Source organism: Mustelus asterias, chromosome 2, assembly GCF_964213995.1.
Source record: "Mustelus asterias chromosome 2, sMusAst1.hap1.1, whole genome shotgun sequence".
In the NCBI taxonomy this organism is placed as follows: Eukaryota; Metazoa; Chordata; class Chondrichthyes; order Carcharhiniformes; family Triakidae; genus Mustelus; species Mustelus asterias.
In genome coordinates this window covers 110687180-110705776 of record NC_135802.1, presented here as the reverse complement: position 1 = coordinate 110705776, position 18597 = coordinate 110687180, and the positions used below count along the sequence as shown (strand labels likewise).

The following is an 18597-nucleotide window of genomic DNA, read 5'->3' as shown; positions in this document are numbered from 1 at the left end:
AGGAATTCCTGCAGTAATATCCCAAGACTGATTTGACTGACCTTCAGCCGCCACAACTATCTTGTTTATTGCTAGGTATGACTCCCATCAGTGGAGAGTTTTCCCCCTGATTCCCATTGACTCCTTGGTGCTACATTGAGTCAAATGCTGCCTTGATGTCAAGGCCACTCACTCTCACCTCTGGTTCCAGCTACTCTGCCTTCTCTATTTAAGGGTGGAGTTGCATGTTGTGATCTATTGGTATATATGCCTAACAGAATAGATGTGACCGTTCAAAATCAACATGGGAGTGATTTGTAGTGCAAAATTTACAGTAGTTGACTTTTTTCCCAAGATCAACGTGTAGGTTACTCTGAACAACAACATTTTTAATCAGAGTGCAATAATTATACTCCAATCCATGTCTTTTGAAGAGAACATGATCAATAACAAATAATTTCCAGAGGAATATCTGATTATACATTCATTCTCCAAACCTTTAATCTATGCTTTATAGAGCAAGTGGACCATTTTTAAATCCATGTGCTCAAATGTAATGATCAATTAACTGCAAAGATCAAAGATGAACCTCTCAATTTTGCTTACTGCAACCAGTCCAGTATAGCACATATACCGAATGAAACTCAAATAATGTCTTTCTTTAATATACTTTTGCTCTATTTTCTGAAATACTTATGTTTGCTCTATTTTCATTTAAAACTGTGGAATTTTACAGCTTCAGAACTCCCTGTGAATATCACACAATTGCACTTTATCAGCTTTGTGGCTCTCTGTCCATTCATTTCGAGAGACAGAAAATCATAGGCTGGAGCTGCCCGACTTCCTGAAGTGTACTCCTGGGAAAAGTGCAAATAGGTTTATAAAAGATAAGTTTGGAAACAATACTTACATTTTCATCATTGATAACCTCCGAGATGCTGTTCAACATTCCCTGCCAAATCCGTGAGAGGTCTCTCAGGTTAAAGATATAATGAAACTTGGCAGGTGTAGGTAACATTTTTACCTTGGTCATCTGCCAAAGTTTGCGGGTCATTGGTACCAGTTTAGTTATCAGAGTTCTCACTGATGTACAGAAACCCCGCTCAGTGCAATAGTGTCCAGTTCCAATAACACCTAAGAACAGAAACAGAAAAAAACTGAAGCATTTTGTTCATTCGGTTTGATTGTGTTTCAGACTTTAAAATATATTTTCTTCAATTTATAAACCAATCAAAAGGCAAGATAATTCACTGATCATGTGTAATTTCTTTGCCCTTCTTACCAAAAATCTTATCGATTGAGGAGTTTGAAGGCAACGTGCAGTTAAATATTGAGAAATGCCTCTTCAAGCGCTGGGGTATGTCATTTCTCCCTCCTCCAGCATGGATCATTGCTGCAAGGAACTGGACGTCAGCAATGTTTGTGAATTCACCTGGTTTTTCAAGATTATAAAAACCATTCTGTTCCATCAGCTGTCGTACAATTTCATTGGTGATCTAAAATAAGAGCAATGTTAAGTGTCCTAGGGATTTACTGGGATGCAGAGCAATGCGACTTTGAAAAGACTGTAACATATAGAAACTTTTCTTTTGTGAATCTTCATGCATATCACAATAAGGAATATTAATTGTGGGGAATGGGTTATTTTCAGGTATGCATTATCAAACAACTTTTATGCACCTGACTCAGGAAATTTCAGGTTCAATCACCTCTTCAAGCCTTGAGCATACAAGAGTAAATTTTACAAATTTGCACAAAGCTTTGCTTATGAAAATCTTATGTCCGGCAGGATTTGAGTCGATTCATCTCGAAGCACTGATCTCCATGCGCAAATTTCTATTATGCACTTCCAATAAACAAAGCTCTATCTTGGGAGTGTGATCAATAGCAACTTATACTCATATAGCTCCTTTAACCTAATACGTCCCCAGATGCTTTCCATGAACATTATAACAACACATGACAGTGTGTGAGTGACAGTGAGTATGTGTGTGTGAGACAGTGTATGACAATGAGTGTGTGTGATTGTGTGACTGTGTGTGAGAGTGTGAGTGTGTGTATAGGTTGCAGTCCTGCACCTGGGGTCTTGGTGATGGAAGGTCTGCCCACCAACGTTGACGAGATTAGAATCAGTGTTATTCAAGAGATCAGAACTAGAGAAGCACAAGGAGAGGTGAGGTGAAGGAGAAATCTGAAAACAAAGATGAAAATTTTAAAACTAATATGTTACTCAACCAGGAGGCAATGTAGATCAGCGAGTATAGGGTGATACGTGAACAGGATAATGCAGGTTAAGACTTCATGCCATCTTCTTAGGTGAACCACGAACCTACGACACTTCACCACACATCCTTGACAATCTTCGCCTGTCAAGCATGACACACCCAACATTCACTGCCTCACCTCATCTCCAAACAACACTTAACATTGCTCATCTCCACATACTTCATTTCTACAAGCCTCACATTCAAAGCTTACACATACTACTAGCTGTTCAACAGACATGTCACCCAATCACATTGCACAGCTCTCTCTGACAAACTTCCCTCTCTCTTGAAAGAAAGATTGGTCCATGACTAGAGGTCGCAGCACCTAACCGATGGGGACAGGCATGGCACACACCCTTATTCCCATGGAGCCCACTGCTGGAATCTGCAGCAATGACTGAGACCTTGGCTAGTGGTGGGACTGAAACCATGGAGGATGATATGTTCCTACCACAAACACCTTAGCATATCTCACATCACCATGATTCCACCATTTCTTTTGATTTACAAGCCACGAAAAGGTAAAAGCATGCACCCTTTATTTTCCTCTCACTTCTCTCATCAAACCCTTTACCCTTACTGAAGGACTGCCACCAAGTCAAGAGCTGGTATAGGAGCCTGAAGTGTCAGAGGAACAACAAACTAATGAAAAAAATTGCATAAACAGAATCACTGACTATGAAACAGGCACTGTGCATATTTTACAGGATGGCATAGAGGCCAGTCCTGCATGTGGCGAGTCCCCGAGTGGCGGCCAACTCCATGAGGATACATATAGACCAATCACAATGCAGTGTTGATACCTCAGCTTCCATTGCAGCGCAAGCAGAAGCCACCTAAGGTCAGTGTGTTTAAGTGGAAGCTCAGACTGAAGTGATGCAATCTTAGCTTCTCGCCATACAAGCCGAACTTTGTGTCATGCAGATTTAAACTGCTATCCTGGCTGTGCATAACACTGCTCAATGGGGCTTGCAGGGTCTCAGCAATTGAGCACGCTGCTCCAGCAGATTACAAGGATTGCTGAAACACTGCCCTGTGGGAGTGGCAATTGTTTTGTGGATCACAAATCTTCTGTCCTCCTTTCCAATGACAGCATTCATGTCCTCATCTCTGCCACTCTGACCCTGCCCTTGTGTCGCCTGTCAGCTAGCCACCCTGACTGTTGCTGCCTATGCTGAGATGATACAGTCCAGAGTTGGTCTTTCTTGGCCAGAGCTGCTCAAGGGCATCTGGCAAGGCCATATACTGCCTCACTCAGAGAAAGCTAGCAGTCTTCCATCAAACATGCTACAGTCATTGAGGTAGCACTATATTGGAACTCAAGGCCAGAGAACGGCACCTAAGGGAATGAACAAGGATGATTAGTTGATTTTTTAAATGGAATATTGGATGGTTTATTGGATAAAGTTGGTTTAGAATCATTGTTTTATGGTGACCTTTATTTCAACATTGCAATCAAGTGGATGCTGTTTTGATCTGTAACAAAAGGAGGGTAAGGTGTGTGTCCATTGTAGAATGGGGACACTGGATTGTGTTCATTGGAATCTCAGTCAAATGAGACAATCAAGGCCAGACCGGCAGAAAGGAGATGTGCTGTTTGCCACCTCACCTCCTGCAGCTCCATGTCTTCCTCCTTTTTCATGCCTCCTCAGCTGCTCATCAGATCCCTGGGCTGGAAACAAGGCCAATTCCCTCATGATAACCAGGCTGAGGAGGATAAGGCAGACTACCACTAATTGTGAGACACATACCGAGGTACTGGGGAGCTCAGTTTGCATGACAACAGTGACTGGTGCAGAATGAAGCATCATGACTGCTAACAAGATAGCAGGTGTTCACCAGCTTGATGTACCAAGTTGGAGCTGGGTGTTAATTGTATCAATTAAGGTTAAGTACATATAGGTGGAGGGCATTAATTGGAACATTACTTGCCAAATGGGGGGGTGGTTTGGAATTTTCCACTCCCACAAGCTGAAGCCGGGATCACCGCTGACCCATTGAATCCGACATGAGAGCGAAATCGGGATTCTTGTCGGGCATTCTGAGTCGCCCGGCCCGCTCCACCGGCCCATCAGGGCCCGGCTGGCTGATATGTTTTGCACTTTGCATATTTTTAAATACTAAAGGTGACTGAATTCCTGGGGAAATCGGCATCGTAACGCTTACTGACACATGAAATAGAAGACTCAGGGCATATATACCTGTAATATTTCACTTTGTGAATAAATCTATATGAAATCAAAATTTGAAAATAGCAGCACCAGTTAGCATCCTGATCGGGCTATCTTCCAGACATTCAGGGCACACTCCTAACATCTGCACGAGTGTCCTCGTCAAGATAGCATATGCTGCAAGTTGTGCCAGATGTGTACAGAAACTAATTTGGCACCAAAATAGCAATCATAGAATCAGAAGTACATATGCCATGGAGCCTCATTTTGCGGCCACAATCTGTGATGAGCATTCTTTAATTTTAAATATGCCCCGACCCATGTACTCTTCCTCTAACTGCGACAGGCTTGAAGCATCCAAGTAACCAGCTCTGGAGAGACGGATCACATTTTAATGTATAAATGAAGCTCTATTCCTCAGAATTTGGGACCCATTTGAATTTAATATCTGCAAGCTTGGTTTCCTGGTAGTTAAAGGGAGAAGGAAACTGCTGGCTACAGCAGCTGAACTGCTTTTTAGAGCATTGCTTGGGGGTCACCTTGCCCTTGCTCTTCTCCTAGGCTTCCTCAGCCCGCAAGCATAGATGCTGCAGAATTTGCCTTCTTCCCCATGATCTTCAGTTCTTCCTGAATCCCATTTTCCATCACATATATTATGACCACCCCACTATGCCCAATTGTTTCCTTCCTGATTCCCTTCTTGCTACTGTGTTTCGGAGCTTCCAACTGTGGGGGACCACCCTCAGCAATTAAATGCAGCAGTATCTCCTGGTGTCTGCTGTTTCCCAACTTCCCAGCTACTAAACAAGAGGGTCCGCTCACCCCATCTTCCATAACTATGAGGACCATAGCCTCTGGAGGTTGACAAATCAATACACCATCTTTTTAACAACAAGAAATTTTAATTAATTACCTGATCTCCCCATTCATTAATCACAGGCATATTAATGTCATCAATGAAGACAGTCATCTTCTTCCCAGTAGGCGGACCATATGTTGTACCCATCCGTTTATCAACATAACTCTCAATTGTGCGCTATAACATAAAGTCAACAGGCAATTATGCATATTCTTTAATTATGCTTTATGAAATCATAATTGACAATTAGTCATGATTTTTCTTTCTGGGAAGGATATTGTATTTTCAATTAGCTTTGACAACATTAAATGTTAAGAGCGGAATTCTCCCAAAAAAATTCTAAGTGTCGAATTTGCGGGAAAATTGGAGTAATTCACGCTGGTTTTTTCAGTGGGAGATCACACGAGAATCTCTTACACTCTGTGCAATGCAGAAACCACCAGTGTGAATATCATTAGATTTCAGGGAGCGAGGCCTATTCCCACCCAGGAGACTGAAACCAGCCGGCCTCTGCGCATGTGCAGTGGCCCCGAACTGTCAAGCTCCCAATCACTGGCCAGCCCGGGACCCTGCAGTGGTATCCCCCAACCCCCCCGGCCTTTCCCGGGCCCAGCCCCGATCACCCCGCCCCCGGATTGGATAGCCCAAATCTCCAGCACCACACCCCCCCACCCCCAGGCCTGACTCCATCAGACCGCCTAGGCCCCGCCCTCCCATATGCTCCATCTCCTTGGCACTGCCCCATGCCCAATGGGCAGTGCCAGGGAGCGCAGGCTGGCATTGCCAGGGAGCGCAGGCTGGCATTGCCAGGGTGCCCATGCCCTGGGGGCACCACATCCCCCAAGTGCCCGACCCCCTGAGGGGCCCCAATTGCCCCCCCTTCACTCCAGCAGGGTCATTCCGCTAGTTCCCCAAAAGTGGGGACCTACAGTAAACCCCGCTAGAGTGAAGCACTCTGGCAGGGCGGGAGAGGCTAGTTGGCCCAGAGAATTCAATCCTAGGCTCGCTAGTTACATTAAAATTATATTTAAATATAGATTAAATAACTTACCTGTCTTCCTGCCAGTTTTCAGTGCAGGTCTGACGGCGCCAGAAATCTGACACTGGGAGATTTGAATTGTGCGCACGCCCGGCCATGAGATTCTCCCACCCCTGTTGCGCTTGAAAACTAGCGCAGCGGGGGGGAGAATCGCTCCCTAAGTTTCCTTTCACATTGAAATAAGAACAAATTTCACACATTCTGATAAAATATGTTTCATTTCAGCAATAGCACACCCAGGAGAACAGTTAGTTGCACTTAGCTGTTATTTTGAATAATAAATAATATGCAGAATTTGTAGTTAACACTACCTGATCCAATATTGCATCTGACATACTCGTGCAGCTGTTTGGGCACAGGGAAATAACTCCACAAAACTAATTCCAACTGGGTGTTATTAATGATGCCGTGGAATTTGAGGAATATCCCCATTTGGAAATGTGCAGCACACTCGCATGCTGTGCCCAATGTAAATGGATTATAAGTTCATGCAGACTGACTAATATTATTGATATCCCACCGGATAGCCTAGAATGCACCTGACACAAAAGTCAAGTGCCGCAGTGATTCCCACGAACCCCTAACTGAGCAGTGAAGAGCAGACTGCAAATGCAGCACAACTCTAGCTATGAAGGCAGAGTTGTCAGAAAAGTCCAGTTAAGTGCACCTCAACTTGTACATCAAGGTTCCAGGGTAACAAAATGCTACAACCTCCACTGTCTGCTCTCTTTACTTTGTTGCTCCTCTTCCTCCCAAAAAGCACTGATAGGGCAGAAATCTATGATCCCATAGATCCCATGCTGCTCCCTGGCCAGCATGTTAACAGGTCAGGGAGGGTCCCAAAAAGTTTCTGGGCAGCCTTACCTCACCTCCCCACCCACCCCCAACCTGTCCGTAGTGTCATGGGGGATGGGGGAAGGAAACAGGCGACGCACAGGTTGTTTACTCAATTGAGGCCTTTAAGTGGCTCATTGCTGGTGCTTTCTGCTCAGCCACAATTTTTTGGCCAGTGTTAGGATTTTAGGGATGGTAGATCACCTTGTTCAGGCCTCAGGTGGGAAGGGGACAGGACATCTCTATCACTGGTTCCCTTTCCAAACCAGGAGCTCAAACCCACCCAGCCAAGTTCTGCCATGCCTGTGCACTCCCCTCCATCACACATCCTCCTCCCATTACTCCATCAACACCCCGCCTCTTCATCAAGCCACCCACAAAACATCCTGTACTCATCTGGTCTTGTGAGCTCTGACACTTGGAATCTGAGGCCTGCCTGTAGTTCCAGTAGTGGTCAACTCCCCGGGGGGCACTGCTGGGACTACAGAGCTGCCAGCCATTCAGATTGGCCAGCAGCTCTTTGAGATGGGACATTCTCTGAAGTGAGAGATGGAAATCTTGCCTCCTGCCAATTAAAGCTCTTCAGATGGGTGGGAAACCCCACGACCCGTAACTTTCTGCCCCATTGAGTTAATTGCACCACTGTCACATCTTTCAAAAATCTGTGACAAAGATCTGACTCCACTGGGTAATATGCATATTATGCGGGAAAGAAGAAAGACCACAACATGGTAAATTTACTGAAAAGTAACGAAAAAGGAGCGCAATGTAAAATTATACTGTATCATATCACGGATTTCAATTGCAACACAGATAATGCTATGGTTCATTAATAATGGTTATTTTAGTTTTTAACACAAATGTTTTTGCTATTTACAATACGAGTCAACTAAATGTGAAATGATATCTGACCTGAAACATTAGTGGAGTAGTTGCTGATGAAAAGTTGAGACTTTTGGTCATGTGGGACTCAGGGTCATATTTTGACAGGTATCCTTTGATGATCACTGTTTTGGCTGTACCTTGTTCACCAATCAGCAACACAGCCTATGATTTTAAAAAAGCATGGCGATGTAGTTGAAATATCAGCAGAATTTTAAGCAATATTTTTAATGTACAAGTGAAGCTTGTCTGCAGTCATTATTTGAAATATTTGATCTGCAATGCTCAGCAGCATTTATGATTCCTCAAACTGGAGCAGTCTGTGCTCATATGCAGCAAAACCTGGATTATAGCCAGCTTGAGCTGATGAGTGGCAAGCACCATTTGCAGCACACATAGAAGTGTTGGATCATGACCATCTCCAACAAGACTCAGTCCAACAGTCTCACCTTGACGTTCAGTGGCATTACCATCGCTGAATACCCACCATTAAAATTCTGGGGTTGCCACTGGCTGGAAATTCAACTGAACTCGTTACATAAATGGTGTGACTAACAGAATAGATCAGTGAATGGGCAGTCTGGGGTGAGTGGCTCATCCTGTCACGTCCCAGGGCTTCCCCATCATCTATAAAGCAAAGTCAGGAGTGTGATGAAATAACCTTCTCTTCCCTTGACGGGTGCAGCCGCAATGTTCAAGAAGCTTCACAACATCCAAGACAAAACAAATGAGTAGTTTCATAGCCCATCCATCTCCTTAAACGTGCACCACCAATGAATCATGGCTGCAGTATGTACTAACTACAAGATGCACTCTCTACCATTGAGAAGGACTTGAGTAGCAGATACATGGGAAATCTTGTCATCTTCAAATTCCCATCCAAGTCACACACTGTACCAACTTGGTCATTTACGGCTATTACTTCAGTGTTGTCGAGTCAAAATTCTAGCACATCCTACCCAACAGAACTGTGGAAGCATGTGCACCACAAAGACCATAGTAGTTCAATCAGAAAGCATATCACATCCTTCTCAAGGGCAACGAGGAATGAGCAATAAATGCTGGTTTTACTTTTTAACCTTTAAAATCATTGACAGCGATGTGAAATTAGTTTGACAAAAATTGCAAGAATAAGAACACAAAACGAACAAACATTTATAAATATGGTTGCTATTCCAGTTTATATCCAACTATTTACTGGCCAGAAGATATAACATAGAACTGTACAGAGTAAATTAATATCAAATGAAATTATCCTACCTTTCCCTGTTTAGCTATTGTATGGATGAGAAAATTTGTCCTCACGTTGTCTACATTAGGCACAAGGATAGAGCCATATTCTGGACTGCTGTCAGTGGGATAAATGTATTCTTCAACATTTGTATTCCAATGTAGCCATTTTCCTAGTTAGAACATACATAAAGTTCATTATTATTTACTGAGAAACAAATATTTCACAACGTTCTTCAGACTTGAACATTTTTGACAATTTTAATCAGTTTATTAATATCTTATCCCGTCAACCAATTATCAGGCAAACACTTTCTACTGATCAGCTACATTTTGGATCATGATTCATTCAAAAGAGAAGGTTGAACAGCGAAAAGGTATTCAATCTCGAAGATTAATTATCCAATCCAAAGAATGTTATGGTTAACAGAATAGCTTCATTCAATAACAATCGTCAAATTCCAGGACAAAAGTCATTTATTTTATACTAATATAGATATTAGTCCAAGTTTACAAATGCAGAAACACAAGCAGGCAAAATAATAGTCACTTTACATTTCAAGCCTGATGGGTTTACTCACAAACAACATCAAGAATGAGTAATTAAAGCTCCCACTATTGTATCTCCTGCTCCAACAGCATGTAAAACATTTTTTGAGAGTAGTTATGAAGAATAATTTCAACTGCTTTTCCAATTTGTTATGTTTAATGGCTAGAATAACTTTTTGTGAACCAAAGGGGAAAAAGATAAAAGGAATTCAAATGAATTGCTTTCAGCTGCTTTCAACTCATGGATTTTATTACAAGTCCATTCATGCCTTTCTTTAGGAAGCCAACTGTATATTATCCACGAGACTCTCAGTAATAGCCATTATAATGGTTATACAACCTGAAAGTCACTCTAAGCCACGTTATTGAATATTCTCTGTGGAATGCCTCTATTAGAAGACACGAGTAGAACAAAATTCGGACACCCAGTACCTATATTTTGGGTGCTACAAGTGGTCTTAGAAATCCAAAATGCCATTTGTATTACAGGTGCACACATCTGGTGCAAGTTGCGGAGGAAGCTATTTTGATGAGTATTAGCACGTGTAATCAGCAACTGCCAAAAGTGTGGCAGTCAAGTGATAATGTCAATAAGCACTGCCATTTTGGAATGGGATGAACTGACTTGTGATAAAATACACGAATTAAGAGCAGCCTGCTTGAATATATAATTTACTTGAAATCCTTTGATCTCTTTTCACTTCTTTGGTTCATGAAAGGTTATTCTAGTCATTAAACATAACTGCCATTTTGGAGTTCAATGCTTCAGCGACTATCATCCTTTACTCACACACAGCTGAAAACGTGTTCAGCAGCAGGAAGGGCCCTGAAAATGTACTTGGATTTTCTTTTAAAGGAATCAATAACTTCTAGGTTAGTTGCTTTTTTTAAATTACTGCTGATGCAATAAATTGGTCATGGCTACAGGGCTTCTGTGCAAACCAACTGTTCCCAGATATGGGTGCAGTGGTAGGCATTCCACTTGGACTATGTAGTATGACCGGGAGAACGAGCAGGAGCACACTAAGCAGGGCAGCTGCTCCCAGAGGGGAAAGGAGGGGGAGAAGGTTTCTCAGCAGGAGGTCATATCCGCCCAAAGTGTTCAGAGAGCATTTCTCCTCTTAAAGCTCAGCAAGAACCATATGTCAGGCATCTGTACTTTAGCAAGGGCACCCTCAGTGAAATAGTCCACCTGCTGCAGCCACAACTACACTTTCAGTGTAGGGGGAGGACTACACTGCCAGTGGCTGTGAAACTGACCAAGGCAGTGAACTTTTATGCACCGTTTTCTTCCAAGCTGGAGCTGGAAATATTTTGCAACATATTGTGGTATGCTGTCCACTGTTGCATAAGGGAGGTCACTGACACTCATTCGTCAAAGACATTTCATTGCCAGCGAGAAGCAGATGGAATGAACACAATGTTTAATAAAGAGTGCAGGTGTTTCATTATCGAGATACCATCGACTGCATGCAAGTTGTTTTCAAAACACCGGGGATGGAATCACCAGAAAATAATCAAGAGTCGGGAACATTTCAGGAAATGGTTCCAACCCCTAAGATGTCTGATGCCTGTATCATCATCTAACCAGACATTGGGTGACTTCTGCTTATGCTGCCATAAAAGCTGAGATATCAGCCACCAGGCAGTGCTTTATGCTCGAGTTCAGAAGTGTGCCAATGGATTTGGCTGCCTCTTCCACATATGCTGCAAGGTCTGCTCAAAGCCCTAGCATAGTTGGTGCCTGACTCTTCCATGCATCTTGACATTGCATAGGGGCTTCCTGGTAAGCATTTAAGTATGCATATTAATCCACCTTCTTCTATAGCCAGCATCATCAAATTGCTCATCTGAATTTTCTGTCGTTCAACTTGCATTTGAGAACTCAAATTTACTCTCGAGTGAACGAGTACCTGTCCTACCCTTTCCCCCTGCCTTGGCTGCAGGTCACTCATGCCCGAGGACTCAACACATGCAAATCCCACTTGTAAGCTATCCTCTAAAATTCTGACGTACACACAGCTACCAGCTCAGATAATAACACTTGAGTGTGATATGCAGGGACACTTCCTACATCATTACCGTCTTCCAACTGATGCTCCTTCATCACTACCTGGCCGAGTTACAGTTCTTAAGTATCCAAAAAGAGAAAGGCACAAGGTAGAATTGTGGCGGGGGGTGGAGGAAAGTAAGAGGCTTATGCTTGTATCATCTGTATCTTCTAAATCAAAACAGATGTTGGGATGAGGTAGGATTGCGATGTGAGGACGATTAAGTATCAAGATACTATTACCCTTGATACCATTACTTGACCATGTCCCAAGTAATGGCTGCTCCAGTGATGTCTATTGTAGGGTGCTGTACACAGTTTAGTAGACCCGCAGAAGTTTTTGTGGTCATGTGTAGGTAAACTATCAGTTTTTTAAAAACTCTTTAAACTACTTACAAACATACAGTAAAGGCTACAAACTAGGAGTTGTCTCCATATTTGCTGATACACATGGCTCTGTCCAACATTTAACTGACCCTGGGTCATGTGCTCTCTTACATCAGTGTGAGTGATACTGTACTCAGTCCCACATTAACCCAATATATGCCACAGCCATTACTAAAATGACGAGCGCCATCCCCTCCATGGGGGATAAGGACATGCAGCCGTGCATTTCTCCTGCCAGTTAGCTGCCTCTGGTTATCCTGCAAAAAAGTTGAAAGTCAGTGAATGTGTTGCAAAGTTGTCACAGCCAAATAGTTGCTAGTGAGATGTGAGTGTGAGGCCCACAGCAGTGCCAAGTGTGCTCGAGCGAGGTGGAGGTATGAATATTAGGTATGATGAGTCCTGTTTAACAGAGATTGTTGGAAGGCGGGTGTTGGGGATTTGATACATTGAGGAGTGTCTGAAAGTAATGGTGCAGCTAGTGAGATTTGACATTTGAATATGTATTCACTGGCATTGGCCACTCGCGTGAGGTCACTGAACTGTGGCACTGCATCCAAGTCCTCGGGGTTTAACCCATGCCATTGGCTGCCACAGTTATCCTGCCCCCACTGCCTTCTCAGAGTTTGCTTGGAGGGCCTGCTGGCCCCTCCGGACAGAGCACATGATCTCTTCTCTTCCTTGACCAAGGCCTCCAAAGCAGACTTGGAAGAACTTGGAACCCAATCTCCCCCATTGTTGTTATTGAGTATTTCCCAGGTCAGAATCAATTGTAGAATCACTTCCAGCACTGGCTCCAAACAGCAACTACCCTTAGGTATTGGAGGTTTGCTCTAACTGGGTGCGAGTCTCTCTCATGATTTTGGGCTCCCTCTGAGGCAACTAGTGGTGGCTCCAGCTACAATCAGCTTAATAAACAAGCAATACCAAGTTAGCGTGTTGCCTGCATCAGAATCACAGGCATGGGTAAATGCCACATCTTGTTTTCCTTTCTTCAAGGGCTATCTGTTATATTTTTATTTATTAGTGTCATAAGTAGGCTTACATTAAAACTGCAATGAAGTTGCTGTGAAAATCCCCTATTCACTACATACCTGCGCCTGTTCGAGTAGACGGAGGGAGAATTTAGCATGGCCAATGCACCTAACCAGCACGTCTTTTGGACTGTGGAAAGAAACCAGAGCACCTGGAAGAAACCCATGCAGACACAGGGAGAATGTGCAGACTCCGCACAGACAGTGATGCAAGCCGGGAATCAAACCTGGGTCCCTGGCGCTGTGAGGTTGCAGTGCTAACCACTGTGCCACCATATCGCCCATATTTTAAGATACGCAACTGCTAGAAAACGTGATAAAGAGTAAGTACATATTATTCAATAAATAAACTATTAACAATATCATGAGCAAAAGTTGCAAAGTAGCAACATTCTTAGATTACATTACAATCTGAATAAACACAACAATATGAAGATATACTAACAAGTAAACAGTAACTCATCAGAGGCAAGTGGAAGCCTCACTAATATATAAACACCGGGACCCAATGTTATGATTCTGACCCCAACCTGATTTTAATTGTTGATGCAGACAGTGATGTCTGTTGTCAGACCTGCCAGAAAAATATGGTGAGATACACCAACTCCAGAACTGGCCCAGCAAAGTGTGTTTTTTTAAAACAAAATATATGCTTTCTTTATAGGACACAGGAAGAGCAAGAGTTCTGCTCTGGACCCTACGATAAGATCTTAGGCCTCCACTGACTCAGGCTTCCGTCTCCTACCCTAACTGCAATTGCCTTGGGAAACCCCACTGCCCTCATGATTTGCCTCATGTTGAGGATATCATTCCCTACAGTCCCTAGCAGCAGTCTCCTGCTACAAGAATTACCTGAGCATTCGCCACAGGTTTGGACAGCAATCCATGCTGGAACATGACATTGAGGTCCAATAGGTAAAATTTCTTGTGCTTTTTACCTGCCAATCCTCAGCAGTTTACACACCTACTCCCAAGTTAAAATCATCATAGAAAGAATCATAGAAACCCTACAGTGCAGAAGGAGGCCATTCGGCCCATCGAGTCCGGACCGACCACAATCCCACCCAGGCCCTACCCCCACATATTTACCCACTAATCTCTCTAACTACGCATCTCAGGGACAATTTTTAACCTGGCCAATCAACCTAACCTGCACATCTTTGGACTGTGGGAGGAAACTGGAGCACCCAGAGAAAACCCACGCAGACACGAGGAGAATGTGCAAACTCCACACAGACAGTGACCCGAGCCGGGAATCGAACCCAGGATCCTGGAGCTGTGAAGCAGCAGTGCTAACCACTGTGCTACCGTGCCGCCCAGGTATCAAAACTCACCTAATTTTCTAAGGTAGTTTTGAGCCACATTTTGGTGTACATAAATCCATCTTTAAAGGAGCATTGTTGATGATTATTCTGAAGAAACCTACACCTCAGAATATCAAAATGTGACACCTTCCCACAGCTGTGCTCTACTCAAAAAGCTGTTTTGTGGATGGAAAGTATATTAAAATATATTTCAAAAATTCAGTGTTTATTGCAGAAAATAGTTAAAATAATTGCCCACATTATCTTGGTACTGACCATCAAAATGTACAACATAGTCAAACATTGTGTCCTCACTCCCTGATGGGATGCATGGCAAATCCAGCTGAATAGTTTCATGTGTTCGCAGCCAGTGCTCCATTTTCCTTCTGTCCTCTAATTCCAGTAAGGCCCCTATACTCCACATCAGTGAGAAAACATACAGTCTTTCCAAATGTTCTCGAGTCACTTCTGCACCTTGTTCCTGAAATACATTTATAAATACGTTACTGTATTGGAAACAAAAACATTTTGTTACAACATATTTTCGATCCAGCATCTAAATCTGTGACATTTGCAAGTTATCTGTTGATCAATAACAAAACTAACAGTAGCAAGTCTGATCAATTTAGCGAGGTTCCGAATGCACACAAATTGGGCAGAATTTAAAGCTTTCCTCCAGGGTGAAGGAGGATCGTATAATTGGGGGGAGGGGGGGAAGGTTCAGATGGAGAGCACATCACATTCCCAATTCTCCTCAAATAAGCTCAGGATAGGAAGGGTTGAGAATGGCCTTCCCACCCGGAGGACAGTGGAGACTATTACCAACCGCAGGAGGGGTCCACCGACTGCAGGAGGGGTCCACATCATGTGGGCAAGCTGCAGATAAAACTATGGCCTGATGGGAAGGGTTCTTTCTTCTCAGGCATTCTGTGCTCAATGAAGGGACTTGGCAGAAGCGAGGGATGAACAAGCGAGACGACGCTCTTTGGCCTTTAAATCGACCTCTTTGACTCTCGCCAGAAGATCCTTCAACGGGTGGTGATCCCATTACAGTTAACTGCATCTCAGGACTCGAGTAACAATCCTCCTCTTTGGCCCTACTGTAGTACTGCGCTTGACAGTGCTACTTAGGAACCTATCAGCTTCTGTTGGCCAGCAGCTCTCGGAAGTGGGACATAAACTCTGTAGGTGCCCTGAACCCTGACGGCAGCCAGTAGGCTGTCTACTTCTCGAGTTTGGATCTTGTTGTGTTTCCTGGAAATGGCCAAGGTGCTTTTGCCACTAGTTCCCCAGCTGGTGGGCAGGCCCACTGCCACAACCATTAAATTTCACCCAATGTGACACTTTATGATTGACGTATTTTATACTTTCTGTGATGTAGTTTTTTCATCGACCTTCTCAATGATTTTCCAAAGATGGTACAGGTGGAACAGGTTTGGCAATTCATAGCATTTTATGAATTAATTTTGTTCAAATCATAAAAAAGATTTTCCCAGACATAATGCCAAAATTTAGTACATATTTTTAAAACTGAATGTTTCACTTTTTTAAGGCTATTTAATGGCCATTGCATATACTGTATAAGCCAATTATTTTTCACTGAATATTCAGTGAAAATTGATTAAAGTACTTAGTGAATGATTAAAACATCTGGATTAACCATATAAACTAAAATTCTCAGCAAAATATTCTACATTTCGTTTATACAGAAAAACTAATTCACCTCAAAAATATCAGCACAATCTTACAACATTATAGCTACTTGTAACTGTTGCAGTTACATTCCCACACTGTTTCTCTAGCCATCAATAATAGTGGAGCAGAGGGATCTAGGTGTATGTGTGCATAGATCCCTGAAGGTTGGGAATCAAGTAGATAGGGTTGTTAAGAAGGCATATGGTGTCTTGGCGTTTATTGGTAGGGGGATTGAATTTAGGAGTCGTGGCGTTATGTTGCAACTGTACACAACTCTGGTGCGGCCGCACTTGGAGTACTGTGTGCAGTTCTGGTCCCCACATTACAGGAAGGATGTGGAGGCTTTGGAGAGGGTGCAGAGGAGGTTTACCAGGATGTTGCCTGGTATGGAGGGGAGATCCTATGAGGAGAGGCTGAGGGATTTGGGATTGTTTTCGCTGGAAAGGCGGCGGCTAAGAGGGGATCTTATTGAAACATATAAGATGATTAGAGGTTTAGATAGGGTGGATAGTGATAGCCTTTTTCCTCTGATGGAGAAATCCAGCACGAGGGGGCATGGCTTTAAATTGAGGGGGGGTAGTTATAGAACCGATGTCAGGGGTAGGTTCTTTACCCAGAGGGTGGTGAGGGATTGGAATGCCCTGCCAGCATCAGTAGTAAATGCGCCTAGTTTGGGGGCGTTTAAGAGATCCGTAGATAGGTTCATGGACGAAAAGAAATTGGTTTAGGTTGGAGGGTCACAGTTTTTTTTTAACTGGTCGGTGCAACATCGTGGGCCGAAGGGCCTGTTCTGCGCTGTAATGTTCTATGTTCTATGTTCTATGTGTGGAATTTCACAATTAGTGAATTGAAACCAAAATTGGCTCAGGGTAGGAAACAATGGATAATGGGTAGTTGGGTGTGGGTGAGGAAAAGAAAACTGGGAAATTCATAAGGTAACAAGAAGAGAAATGATTGGCAAGGAAGATCTAGCAAAAAACAGACAGGTAGGTGTAGTGAAAATATTTAAAACTTAAGTCTTGTGGTTCCCAGCAATTTGAAATAAAAATGCTGGAACTGATATCAAATGTATTTCTCAATCTTGCCATGTGTTGCAGAATGATACAGTGTTGTTTTAGTACAGTAGTGATGTGGCACTCTGGATATACACATGTGCATGCACATAATAAAACAGTTCCTAAAGCTTTTCAAATAATATGACAATGTAACAAAAGTGATTCAATGAATGTCTCTGAAGATCTACAATAATCTAGGCCCTTAGGGTTGCAGCAGAATATTCACCTTTAGGGTGGAGAGTAGAGAAAAGATCTGATTCTGCAAAGTGCTTTTGTTGGATAGTGTAACACATTGGTGTTACTACTGGACGGGAAGATTCCAAAATGGAACCATGGCTCAAAAGATCGTAACTTTTACTTTTTTTAAAATGAACACATGGAGGAACAGAGTCACAGGATTGCTAATTAATTTTTAGCAACAAGGAAAAACATTAATTAAACATGAAAAGTTTGATTATAATAAAATACTCCTTTACTCCGCCCTTAGCTTCACAAATGTATAGGTTTCAAAGATAGCATCCCAGTCTGAAACCAAACAGCCAATGACACTCAACTGATCTTCCATAGATTTCTTCTCACATTCCTCCAGATGATTGTCACGACTGTTTCCAAACTCCATTCCCAAAAGAGTCGCACTTTAAAATCTTCTTTCAAACAATGCTTTCCATCAGCTGTTTTCGTTAAGAATCCAACTCCAGGTTTTCCAACTATCCTCTCAAACAAAGCTTTTGCTCCATTGTTTTGGTAATGAATTCAGCTTCAGGTTTTCCAACTCTCCTTTCAGATTTCCTTTGTTTTAAGTGCTTTCACACAACTTCCGAGAACCAGCTATTGATTTCCATAATTATTCCAAAATAGTATCTCACAAACTGTACTAATATATTACAAACCTCAGAACCACTTCAGATATCTTGGGCGGCACGGTGGCACACTGGTTAGCACCGCTGCCTCACAGCATTAAGGTTCCGGGTTCAATTCCAACCTTGCATGTTCTCCCCATATCTGCATGGGTTTTCTTTGGGTGCTCTGGTTTCCTTCCACAGTCCAAAGATGTGCAGGTTAGGTTGATTGGCCAAACAAAATTGCCCCTTAATGTTATGGGCATAAGCAGAATAGGGCCTGGTTGGGATTGTTGTTGGTGCAGACTCGATGGGCTGAATGACCTCTTTCTGCACTGTAGGGATTCTATGATCTTTTAGGCTTCGGACAAGCCAATTCCTTTTCATCTGTCTGTCTTCACTGAACAGTATTCGGTTCTAGTCCAC

The 18597-nt window shown here is 42.9% G+C and overlaps 1 protein-coding gene across 1 annotated transcript in view; it reads right to left on the bottom strand.

Moving 5' to 3' along the window:
• The window catches only part of dnah5 (dynein, axonemal, heavy chain 5), a 302757-nt gene that overhangs the window by 125130 nt on the left and 159030 nt on the right, over positions 1-18597 (bottom strand). Inside the window, exons 46-51 of the mRNA XM_078200599.1 lie at positions 14859-15063; positions 9292-9434; positions 8062-8196; positions 5331-5453; positions 1262-1475; positions 890-1113 (exon numbers count right to left, since the gene is read on the bottom strand). Of these exons, the coding sequence (XP_078056725.1) occupies positions 890-1113; positions 1262-1475; positions 5331-5453; positions 8062-8196; positions 9292-9434; positions 14859-15063 (1044 nt within the window). The remainder of the gene's footprint in view (positions 1-889; positions 1114-1261; positions 1476-5330; positions 5454-8061; positions 8197-9291; positions 9435-14858; positions 15064-18597) is intronic.